Genomic DNA, 13,311 nt, shown 5'->3' on the forward strand with positions numbered 1-13,311 from the left:
ATTATGTATATAGGTAGACAGATGTGTAAAATAGAATTATTCCATAATACTCTTCTAAAACTTGCTTTTATTTTCAACGAACAATATATCTTGGGCATTTTTTTAAAATAATTTTATTTATTTATTTTTTTCCCCCAAAACCCCAGTAGATAGTTGTATGTCATAGCTGCACATCCTTCTAGTTGCCGTATGTGGGACGCGGCCTCAGCATGGCTGGAGAAGCGGTGCGTCGGTGCGCGCCCGGGATCCGAACCCGGGCCACCAGCAGCAGAGCGCACGCACTTACCCGCTAAGCCACGGGGCCAGCCCATATCTTGGGCATTTTATACCATCAAATTTTTAATGCTTTTTAATAATTGGAGAGTTACGTACAAACGACACCTCTGTATGGATGCACTATAATTTATTTAACAAAGTCCCTTTGATTTCTCTTTTACATTAATTTCATTAAATAGCCTTGTAGGTTTTTCTCACTTGTTTGATTCCTTCTGTGGGATGAATTCATAGAAGTGGAATTGCATATTTTACATGTTGACAGATACTGCCAAATTTCTCTCCATAGACATGATACTGATTTACAGTCTCAACAATTATAACTGTACAAATTTCCCTACACCCATGGTAGCTGCGTAGTCCAAGACTTGAAGCACTCCCATTTACCCTGCTCCCTACCCCAATACTAGACAAGTTGATATTCTGGAGAAGATCTCTTTCCTTAATTCTCAACAGTAGCCGTGATGCACATTCTAACTAATTCCCTCCTCTAAGCCTAGAGCCTTGCCAAAACCTAGTCTGTTTAGCTGAAGCCCTAATACCCTGTCTGGTTTGAGCTATTGTTCTTCTAGAACTGAATACTTGCAATCTGGCCCACTAGCAAGGGTCCAAGCATGTAGGGCATGTTACCTATGTACTCCTCATCCAATTGACTGTTAATATATTTGACTACCACCTGGAATTATGGCTTCAATTTCTTATCCAATGTCTTTTCTACAGTCCCTCTTATTAACCATTCTTGTATTAGGGCTAAGATAGTGGGGGCTCCTCATCAACCATAACTCAGAGATAGCTGCACTCTGCCCTCTCTTAATTCTTCAACCATTCAGTTCCCACAGTGACTGGGTCCCAGATTCTTTCCCCCACACTGATCTTGAAGATATTACACCTCATGACCCAAGTCTTGGCATGTCTCATTTTGTTAGAAACATTTCTTGTCATCCTAACATATTCTCCTTAATTTCCATGTCATGACAATTCCCAAACTTGCATCAAGAGTAGAAATTAATGAAATCTGAATAGTATATTTCTAATTTTAAAACTTACACACAGGATCTTGGATTAACTAAAGTGAAAACACATGCTAATGCTCAGAAAAGGAAGGCCTATTCCACTAACAGGCATCGTTGATTATTCACGATTGAAAAAGAACATTTATTTCTTCATGGTACAGCCTCAAACAGCTATTTAGAGAAGTGTAGCGTGTAGATTACCTGAGCTTTGAAAATTGCCCAAGGAGGAAACTGAAGAAAAAGGGAAATCATACTATACAGGGAAGCTATCCTTAATTTTTGAGCAGAACTGGCCCTAATTTTGACCAACGTGTATGCTTGAGAGGCACAGATTGCTCAAAATTAGCTGTCTTTTACATCTGATGGTGAAAGAAAAGCCCTGTCAAATCTCTGTAGTTTCCCCTGCAGAGATCTTTCAATGAACAAACACCTAAGAGAGCAGCATATTCAACTGACTAGAATTAGTAGGTTCAAACCATATAAAGCAGCTGCAGGGGATATAAAGAAGAGTTTAAAATTGAAACAAAGGTCTCTAACCCCAAGGAGGACTATGAGCTCCTCAAGAGCTAGAACTGCCATTTAGATCTGTGTCCAGCACAAAGTCTAGGATAAGGATGCTCAATTAATGTTTATTGATAATAATACAAAGCAAATAAACGATAATTGCCAAATAGGTGGAATGAACTAAGGGGTATGTCCAACAATCCATCCACATTCTTTCACATATTACAAACAAACTATAATCTGTCTGATTAACCAGACATGTTAAACCAGGTTTAAGAGTGTCATTTGTAAACACGGAAATAAATTCTCTGTGAAGCTGAGATAGAAGGCACACCCTTCCCATTAGAAATAATTAGAAAGTGCAAGATTTTTTAAAAAGAGAGAGCAAGAAAGAGAGAGATTAGTATATTCTAAAAGCTCTGTCTAGAAGCTTTTATAATAAAAAATATATATCAGGAAAAATGAAAAAGGATAGTATTTCTCTGAGAACAAAAATTATTTTTAAAATAACAGCTAACATTTAATAATTGCTTACTTTATTCCAGGCACTGTCCTAAGCACTTTGTTATACATGTTTAATTAATTTATTTATCTCAATGACCCCATGATATAAAAGACAATTATTATCTCTATTTTATAGATGAGGAAACTGAGGCGTAAAAAGGTTAAATAACTTGCCCAAGGTCACAAAGCTAGCAAACTAGGATTCAAAACCAAGCAGCCCGGCTCAAGAACTTGCAGCCTTAAGTACACTATACCATCTCTCTGACTTTTAAAAAGTCAGAGGAGAGGTTCCAGTTGCCTCAGACCCAGGTCAGTGTCAACAGAGAACAAGCTGAGCCCTATCCAGGTGTCTTGGCATAGTATATAGGCCTCTGTGACCGAGCCTCTCTCCATCTTTCCTCTTTCTATCTTAATATTGTTTCTAGCAATGTTCCACCCTCAAACCCTACATTCCAGTGGTAAAGAACCATATGAAGTCTCCTAAATGTACCTTGCTGCTTCTCAACTTAGTACCATTGCTCAGGCAGCTCCTTCTGCCTGTCATCACCTCCCTGTCCTGACCGTCTGTGCCGCACCCCCAGGTCCACAGATACATCTTAATGCTTTACTGGGCTTACTGTTTACAGGTCTATTTTTCTCTATAGGCAGTTAAGTCTCTGAACGGGAATCTTGTCTCATTTGTCTTTGAGCTCCTGGCGCTTGGCATACAATGCAGGTGGTCAACAAAAGATTCCTGAAAGAATTAATGAATAAATGGTCTCAGAAACAAGAGTCCTCAAAAGCAGCCCAGGGTCTGGGGCTAGAGGGCTCTGCTGAAGTCCAGCAAAAGGATATCCTACAACACACTGCCAGGCCTCTAACTTCATACCAACTTCTGTTAAGACATTTTCTCAAATGAAACGTGTTTGTGAACTGCAGCCCCTTCTTTCACACAGATTAAAAAACACAGATCTCAAAGAAACAGAGAGAAGGAAAGAGAAAGAAAGAAAAACAGATTTCTCTTAGAAAAGGGAAATGCATGTTTTCAGCTCTGCCTGGGAAAGCACTAGAGCAGATGACTGGAGGCAGGCAGCTTGAATGAACGTGGCCCATCCTTATCTGGATTTTCTACACATCAGAACTCCCCAACTTGCAAATGACTCATACATACCACAAACTGCTGCCCAGACCCGTGCCCCATCCCCACTGCCACTGTCATAGAAACCATTTTTGGAAAATCTAAAACAAACTGGGAACTTCCAGAGTATCTGTGGATTCAGAAGCTATCCAAGTAAGAGTAGCTTAGGCCAGCTGCCCCTGTAGGACATATTCTGAATTAGAGTTGGTCTAATTAGAGTAGCATTCCCGCTCCAAAATACATTCTCTACTTTTCCCCTTGACTTAGCTGAAATCATATATCCTAAAAAATTGGGAATTTTAGTGAGAAAGTGAGGGGAGCAGGGCATGCAGGCCCGGGGCGGGGGGCATGGTAGCAGAGGTCTGAGGGTAGAATGGGGGCATTGGGGGCATGAGAAGAGTAGTCTTAGGAGGTGGGGAAGAGACATAAAGGAGAGAAGAGAGTGTATCAAGGGCAAACTTCAGCTATTTCAGAATTTAGCCTAAGTCAGTGGTTCTCAACCTAACAGACTCAGTTCCACTAGCGGCATTGCCAAGAGTGACAAAATTTTCTAAAATGGTAACAAACACTTGGTAAAGTTCAAAACAATCTTTCCCCGTGGTAGTTGCAGTCCTTGAACATTCACTGTAGTTTAAAGCTGTGCAATATTTTGCATTTATATGTAGAAGAGTTAGATTCTAGGTTTATGTAATCCAAACCTGTAATTCACCTATGTAAACACGTATGAAACATACAAAAGTCAAAACGGAGAAAGGACAATGCTTCTTTGTGAGAGATTATTCTGCATACTGCATGACATCAGCATCTCCAGCCTGCTCATTAAATGTTGGTCACACCCCTCAATTACAATCAAAAAAGTCCTTGCTGAGATACAATGATCTCAGTGATCTAAAAAGATCTTACTCCAAGGAATGAGAAAGAAAAAGCTTTTTCTTCTCCTTCACCTCCCCTCCTCCTTCAAATGGTTCCCTAAGGAGCAAGATCCAGAACTCCATCTAGTGAGCTTTATTATATATAATCAATCCACTATCGTGGGCTTTAGTGGGCTTACTTGGGAACCTATTCAATATTTATAACACAATCTCTACTGGACCACACACTCCAAATTTCAAACTTAGAAATAAACTTTGAGAACATAACACTTCCATAAGTCAGAGACTTAAATACACTGATTTCTCACCATCAGTGTTCTAATTTTTGAAATGATGAGCTGACATCCAAGCTACATATGACCAATGCACTATAAAGACTGAGTATACATGTAAAATGATCATTGCTGTAGGCAAATAAAACAACGTCAATCCAACAAATATTATATAATACATCTGGTCCTTATTTTTGTGGCAAGAAGGTACAAACTACATACTCGTTACCTAGATTACTAACGTGCATTATTTTTACATTATAGTTTCCCCCTTTATTATAGATATTGATTGATTCTACTGCTCATAAATACTGGAAAATGTTCTTTAGTATCTATAATCAGCACAAGTAGCAAGTACTTGCCTCATCACACACAGATAAAAGGTCCCTTAATGATATTGGGTGAATTGGATTTCCTTGCCCTTCTGCTCCAATCCCCCAGGCCCACCCCAAATCCCCAGGTCTAACGTTCCCTGAGTTCCACCCAGGCACTCCCATTCCACACATCTTCTCCTGCACCCAAGTCACCCACTCAAAGTGTCCTCCAACTCTGGTTTTCGAAGCAGCCAAGAGACACAATCCCTGCCATCGTGGAGGACACACTCCAGTGAGTGAAGAGAATTGAGCTATGACGAAAAGAATCTTTTTTTTCAGTGATTAATGCCATACTTACAGATTACTGTTCAACAAGGTTCTATGTTAGATGAGAGTAACTAAATGACTTCTAATATTTTTTTTCACTCTAACAATACAGTATATGATTGTGCTAGCTTCTTAGTCTCTGTATAAGCAAATCCTCTAAGGATCCGACCCACTGTACACATTTCAGCTATTTCACCTATACTGAGGTGAAAGTTTCTTCCTCGTAGTATGCCTTGATATGAAAAAAATGATCAACAGGGACAGCCCTTGTTTCCTTCTCTCCTCAAGCACTGATACAGAGAGCATTCATTCCACTTCTCTGTATTAAAACGTTAAGAAACGCAATTCCTAAATATCTAAAGAATTAGACATTTGGATAAGTTAGGCACAACCTTAAAGATGCTGAAGTGTTATCTCCAGAAACTAACAGCGATCTCTCGAGCAACTTTAATAAGTAAAGATAAAGATTAATAGTCACTGTTTACTGAATATTTTTTCAGGACCAGGCACTTTTATACATTATTTCTAATTCTCAAAACAACATTGTGCATTTTACAGATGAGGAAACTGAAGCTTTAAGAAGCTAAAAGACTTTCTGAACACACAGCTTACAAGTGGCAGAGTCAAAATGCACAGCCAGCTTTTAGAATACAAAGTCCTGGTTCTTTCTGCTACATTGACGTGCCTCTCAACGAATTTTTCAAAGCAGGTTATTTCATTATTTGTGAACCATACATTAAGCTGTTGTATGTCAGATACACGTGACAGTACTGCTTTGAAATTTTTATTGCTTTTAAATGCTAATTTTGAAAACACAAGACAACTATTTTATGACAAAAGAGAATCACTCTTGGAAAGGTGTAAAAATTGTAATACAAAGCTATGAAATTCAAATTTTAGTTTCTTTAGTAAAGATGAAATGCTATGCCAATGGGGTGCTAAGCTTACAGAACAGAATGACACTATTTAATATCCAGGGTAGTCAGAAAACCAAATATTTAACAAAAACCCAAACGCTCAAAAACCCAAAAGAACAGCCCCTCCTTCTCTTAATGTACATTATTGTTATTTTGACAGGGAGCAAAGCATCACATCCATTCCAAGTAAGAAATGTTATGGGTTAATGGTTATAAATTATCCTAATTATTTTCACTGAACCTGCCTAATTTGAACATTTCTTCAAAAAGATCTTATGTTTTCAAGGTTTTGACATTTGCTTGTGACTAAAATTTACAAATAGATCAGAATTTAAAAATTAAACAGAGGCAAAAATAAAGTGGCCATCTGGTTTACCACAGATGAAATAAAAAAAATTTTCAAAACACATTCACCAGAATGGCTAAAATGAAAAAGATGAAAAATACCAACTGTTGGCAAGGATGTAGAAGAACCAGAACTCTCATATACTTCTGGTGGAAGTGCAAAGTGGTATAGCCACTTTGGAAAACTGTTTGGCAATATCTACTAAAATTTAACATATGCATATCCTACAACCCAGAAATCCCACTCTTATGTATATCTCCAACAGATATGTGTACATTTGTTCACCAAAGCACATGTATTAGAATGTTTCTAGTAGTACTATTCATCGTAGCTCCAAACTGGGAAACTACCCAAATGTCCATCAGCAGTAAAATGTATAAATAAATTGAGGTATATTCACATAACAGAATACAATACAGCAATGAAAATGGAGAATCTGCCACTTGATACAACAATAGGGATTAATCTCACAAAAATAACGTTGAGCTAAAGAAGCCAGACATAAAAGCATACACACTGTATGATTCCATTTATACAAAGTACAAAAACAGACCAAACTAATCTATGCTGTTAGAAATCAGGACAGTGGTTACCCTTTGGTGGAGGTAATGATAGAAAGAGACACGAGGGGGCTTCTTGGGTGCTGGTAATATTCTGTTCCTTCATGTGGGTGCTGGTGACAAGAGTATGTTCAGTTTGAAACACTTGATAGATGAGAAGCATTATGGCAGCAGAGTGGTTAAAAAGCACGGCTCTGGAATCGAAGTGCCTGTGTTTGAACCTCAGTTCCATCATTACTAGTTATGATTTGGGGCAAGTTATTTAACCTCTCTGTACCTCATTTCTTCATCTATAAAATGAGCCTAACATCTACCAAATAAGGTTAGTCCAAGGATTAAATCATCATAAGACTTGTAAAGTGCTTATTTGCATAGTTGGCTATTATTATTAAATATTTGCTAAATAAATAAAAGAGCTTTATTCTGAAGCAACACAAGAAAATGAGGAAGGGAAACAAAGAGATACATGATTTGACTATTTCTAGAAAATGAACAAAATAATTATTTGGGAAATGAAGATGATAATAAGTAAAATCTAGTATAAAGGGGCAGGACCTGGAAGTTGAGACTACTCCTACAAACCTTCCCTAGCAGACCTTGGGCAAGTAGTCAGCCTCTCCGAGCCTGCAGCTCCCCAGTGTCCACCAGGAGCTGGCCCCGATGATCTCTGCAGGATAATGAGTAATAATGAATGGAGGAACTAGGGGCCCAGATCACAGTCAGGCTCTTAATCTCCAAAAAGACTCTGAAATCTTCTATGCCTCTGAATTTCATCTAATACTTATGTTTTTTTCAATATCTATCAGGTCTATCTGCCATGTCTCTGTCACTCAGGGTCACATTTCCTGTAACAATTTAGAGCAAATAATTAAGACTCCTGATTGGTTTCTGAAAGAGCCAGTCGGGTTGCTCTCATCTATACCATGACAGTGTCCCTAACTTCCCTAGCCATGTTATAACAGCTACCCTTTATTAAACCCTACTTACATGCCAGGCACTATAATAAATACTTTATCCCCAATCCTCAAAAAAATCTGCTCGGTATATAGTATTCTTTCTTATTCTCATCTGTTACAAACAAGAAAGCTAAGGCTCAGAAAGGCTGCCCTGTTCATTAAGCAGCAGAACTAGAAGGTGAATCTGGCTTGTCTGGCTCCAGTGACCATGCTTTTTCCATGAGCCATAGTCCCATGACTTACTTTACAATCAATCATATTTCTTCTCACACGTCTAACAAAAGGTCATTAGCTAAGGTAATCTAAAACAAAAATAATCTAATTCAGTGAAAAATCAATTTGGGATATTTTTTAAATGATTATTTTGTTTCTAAGCAAAGGTTTCTTCCTGGGTCTATTTAAATGAATACTGCGCACTGAAGCTATTTGCATTACGCAGCAGTCATCTAAACCATAGGTTAACAGCCCTTAAAAGACGCTTACATTTCTTCCCTGCTGAATCCCCAGCGCCCAGATCAGAGCCTGGTCTAGAGTAGGCACTTAACAAAAATATCTTGAATACCACCTCCCTCAAATCTTGTTTAGCAAAATACTCTACTAATAAGGATGCACTCCGACAAGACACTTCAATATCTGAAACTTCATGAGCAAAATTAAACAATATGAGAGTCACTGGGATATCCTTCCTGCTGTAGGACACTCTCCTCCAGGTCAAGTGGCACTGTCATCATCGGCAACAAGTAATTATTAAATACCTACAAATATTTATTTAACATAGTAACTCAGTACACCTTCTCTCTCATTCTCCATCAGGTTTGGCAAGCCATAGAAGCCACAATTCCCCTCCAGGCAGGCCAACCCCTGTATATGTAGCAGAGACCATACAGAGACACAAATGTCACACATGATTAAGCGGTTTTTCCAAGTTAAACAAATACAAAGGCCCCAGGAGTTTGACCTTTCCACCAACCAGATCCATGTCCCAGCACCTTCTCCCAGAGCCCTGAACTTGCAGCCCTGAATAAACTCTTCCTCCCCCTTCCCCTCAAGTCAAGTACACAACGCTGAGGAAATCAGAAATTTCTCCCAATGTCTGTCATACCTATTCCTTCTTCATCGAAAAGAGATACTTTGTTCACTACTGATTCACTGAATGTGCCAGCAAATACTATTAAAATTTTTGTTTAAAAATCCTATCTTCATAGAGAGTGCACGGAATATGTGTGTACTACAGAGGAAAGTGTACCAGAGTTAGGATGCTGGGTTCTACTCCACTACCTTACTTGCCACTGCAACTTGGCCAAGTCACTTATCTTCTCTAGGCTCTAGTTTCCTCAGTCATAAAATGAGGGGTTGAACTAGTCAGGGGCTATTCACCTAGTTCCAGGATGCCTTGCAGGCTTCAGGCATGTGCTTTAGGGGTTCATAACTTACCACCACCCACCCAGAACTTCTAAAAAAATTTACCTGTTTGCACATGCAGATTTTTCTGGAGAAGTGTATGGCGTATATCAAATTGTCACACAAGTTGTGGCCCCAAAAATAACCATAGCTCATGTTTTATTGAGCACTTACTATGTGCTAGGCACTGTACTAAGTCTTCACATATATTAATTCATGTAACCCTTACAACAACCCTGTGAGTTAGTTACTATTATTATCCCCATTTTACAGTTGAAGAAGTAAACCAGAAAGAGCCTGGGCTCTTAAATACAATGCTATGTTGGGTAAGACCATCTCTAAACCCTAAAATTGTGAGTCTCTGTTTATTCAAATTAATAGTTTTCCTTTAGTTAAATTCTCTGTCTCATTTCACGATCATTAGTTCTACTTTTAAATCTTTACACAGAACAACCAAACACATGGAACACCCAGATGAATGCTACCTGAAAAAGAATATGTTAGGGAGTTAATCCGAGTCAAGGGTCCAAACGCACTTTCTAGCTCCAGCCTCCAATCTGCTTTTACTTTTATAGCATGGTGATTAACCAAAAGATGTATTTGAATCTAATTACTAATTATGTCTAAAATCAAAGCGACAATAAATAAGCTAGAATGTCAGCCAGAAAATGGGACGTGGCGGCAGCAATAGTGTCTCACATCCCACTCACCAACGCAATGAGAAGACCAGGAAAGACACATTAGTGCAAGGCCCAGATGTCCCATGTTGACTGACTTCTCCCCCATTCCCTCCTCCTGAAAACCACTGGCTGCTGTGGAGCCAAGGCATGAATCACTCTCCACTTGAGATACAAAGGCTGGCTAAAGGTATGTAGGCATCACCAACCCCCACCTGGAATAAGGAGTGAAAACTAAATGAAAGGCTAGCTTCCAGTTTTTGTGAACACCAGTTCTTACAACCTGCTATCGTAACAGGGCCGTCAGCAGTCACCTGGTTACACCTGAAAACTGTTGTGCCAGCCACTCCCCTCCTGCCCAAATTACCGAGCGACATACCATTGCTTCATAAACGCCTGCAAAGCAGAAGTGGCCGTTGTTAGTTCTTTTCACAGGCTGTGAAAAACCCTCCACATCTTAAAAGGAGGGTTGTTGAAACTTTATGCCCAACTCGCATGACCTTTCTCCATTTAGGCTGTGTAAGAAGAGAAGCAAAGGAGGCAGAAAAGAGATCAGAGGAGCGTCCTGGGTGCAGGGATTGTATCTTTTTCAAGGGTGATGCAACAGGGTCAGACAGACGATGAAGAGGAGGAGCTGGGAGCTTCTGGAAAGGAGAAAACCAGTATGGGAGCTGGAAATCTGAGCGGAAAATGGGTTACGAAGGATCGGGTGACAGGGTTATTTAGAAAGGGCTGGAGGGTAGTCTCGTCCGGAGCAGCATGGGAAGCAGAGGAGGGCAGTGCAGGGCTGGTGCGGCGGGTGAGAGGCGGGCAGAGGGCCCCGAGGGAGGGGCAGCCGGCCCCAAGGGGAGAGGAATAACGCGGGGCGGGCAGGAGAGGGTGGGATCCGTGGGGGCCTCGGAGGGACGTCAGTGGGCCCCGGGGACATATAGGAGAGGACGGGGTGACCTGCTCGGCGGTGCGGAAACTGAGGGCGGGGGCAGCCGGCCAGGGGGTCCTTGAGGCTCTGGAAAGGGTAGGAGGGCTGTTGGGGTGGGGAGGAGCGCCCCGTACCCGAGGGCCCAGGGCGAGGGAGGAACAGAGGGGTGACAACGGTCGGGCCAGCGGAGCGGGGACGAGGCTGTCCAGCCCGACTTGAGGCGGGGGCCGCCACGGAGTCCCGGCTCGGGCAGAAGAGAGGGAGGCCTGGCCCGGGCACGGCGTAAGGGAGGAGGGTCGAAGGGGGAAGGAAGGGCCCCGGGCCCGCTGGGGACCAGCGCTGGCGCTCTCACCGGGACAGGTGCTTCAGGATCTGCTTCTTAATGATCCCGGCCATGCCGGAGCCGAGGCCCGCGTGGAAGGCAGGCAGGCAGCTGTGGCCTCCTCAGCCGCGAAGAGGCGGTCCCTCACCTCGCCGCGGCGCGGGGACCGGATGCCGCCGCCACAGCCGCCACCACAGCCACCGCCATAGCGCTCTCCAGCCGTGCCCCGGCGCCCGGAGCTCTGCCACTATCCCACCCACCCGCGCCGCGGCGCCGCCGCCGCCAGCCCAGAGCGACTCCGAGATCGCGCGCTGCCCGCCCACCAGGCTCGCGGCGGCGGGGGCGCGCGTGGTGAGCGCAGGGGCGCGCGCGGCGAAGGGCGGGGCGCGCGGCGAAGCGCGGGCGAGCTCCGCGCACTCTCCCTCAGCCCCGCCCTTGCCTCTCTGGGGAGGAGATCTGAAAGGCTTCGCCGCGGAGCTGCGTGAGGTTCACACTCCGGCAGTCGCCTTGAAGCATCGAGAAAGGCAGCGTGTTTGTAATTTTTTGCAGGAATTCGCTAGATAACTGCGCAGCTCGTGATCCTCTTCTCGTTCATTTCCCTCACACATGAACTGATTATTTGTTGAGCACCAGTTAACTCGACGCCAGGAATCAGGCTGGGGGGTGAAAAGTAGTCTCAAGAACCCCACAGGTCCATAGAACCACTGCGGTCTGCTGCTTCGTGCTCAAGAACTGAGCGGGCGGCGCCTCGTCATCCTCTTTGTGCCCCTCTTAATCTCTACCCGGCTTACCAATGGGCAAATGTTTACTCAACACCTAAGAGGTGCACCCCCTCCCAAATGTGGGGGGCAGAAGAAAGTGAGACAGTGATTGTTAAAATTACCAAGGACACTACAGATCAACTTCTTCGTTTTACAAATAAGGAAACAAGTCTAGAGAAATCATTGAAAGAGCTTGCCAAGGTCACAACTACTTAGTGAGACTCGGGACTAGAACCCAAGTGTTCTGACTCTCAAGTCTAGTGCTATTTCTACTCTATTTCGTCCATACATTTAAAAATGTAACCCAGGGGCCGGCCCCGTGGTGTTGTGGTTAAGTGCGTGCGCTCCGCTGCTGGTGGCTGGGGTACAGATCGTGGGTGCTCACCGATGCACCCCTTGTCAGGCCATGCTGTGGCGGCGTCCCATATAAAGTAGAGGAAGATAGGCACAGATGTTAGTCCAGGGCCAGTCATCCTCAGCAAAAAAAAAAAAAAAGAGGAGGATTGGCATGGATGTTAGCTCAGGACTGATCTTCCTCACACACACACACACACACACACACACACACACACACACACACAAATGTAACCCATATGCCAGGGACATCTGTACACCTAATAGTGAAGGTGGCAGTCTTCTGGTCTTAAAACTTCAAGCAAAAACCTGAGCAAAATACTCTCTGAAACAGCCTTATAGGAAATGTGCCACCAGTTAATTTTAAAATTATTCAGTCTTGTGAATAGATAATACATGCACATAATACAAAAATCAAGGTAAGTTTCCCTCCCTCCCCTGTCCCTGAACCATTCAATTCCCTTCCCCAAAACAATTGTTAGCTGATTCTAGAGACAGTCTAAGCATGGTCAACCGTATAAATTTTAAAATAAATAATCAACAGACTTCATGCATTCCTATGCCTATCTCTTAGTCATTGTAAGTTCCATTTTTCTCAGAGGTCCCCCTAAAATTACCTTTTTAAAAGGGAAGCAAATTATCCTCAGCCTGGGTGCTCTGCTACCAAATCCCCTCCAGCAGGACTGCATAGTCTATCATTATTTGTCCCTTTACCCACCTCTCACCAGAATACATACCAGGGACCAACAGATTCTATGGAAGAAATTTCTTGCCAGGATTATTGACCATTATGACCATTATTGCTCCCCCCCTGCAGCTGTCAGCTGCAGGGGCCTCAGGGCATTTCTTGCATTTCATGCTTACTTTTCCTGGAGCACTCCAGCAGCTGATTGGATATGTCA

General features: G+C 42.6%; 1 protein-coding gene across 2 annotated transcripts in view; it reads right to left on the minus strand.

The window, feature by feature from the left end:
- Positions 1-11,553, minus strand: part of BLTP3A (bridge-like lipid transfer protein family member 3A) — a 62,066-nt gene extending 50,513 nt beyond the window's left edge. For both annotated transcript variants that reach the window (XR_009222017.1, XM_058554561.1), the window contains exon 1: positions 11,325-11,553. Coding sequence is in view for 1 of the 2 variants with exons in the window: in XM_058554561.1 (XP_058410544.1) it covers positions 11,325-11,368 (44 nt within the window). In the remaining variant the exon portion in view is untranslated. The remainder of the gene's footprint in view (positions 1-11,324) is intronic.
- Between the last annotated feature and the right edge of the window lie 1,758 nt (positions 11,554-13,311).

The sequence above is a fragment of the Diceros bicornis genome, chromosome 14 (assembly GCF_020826845.1).
Source record: "Diceros bicornis minor isolate mBicDic1 chromosome 14, mDicBic1.mat.cur, whole genome shotgun sequence".
NCBI lineage: Eukaryota > Metazoa > Chordata > Mammalia > Perissodactyla > Rhinocerotidae > Diceros > Diceros bicornis.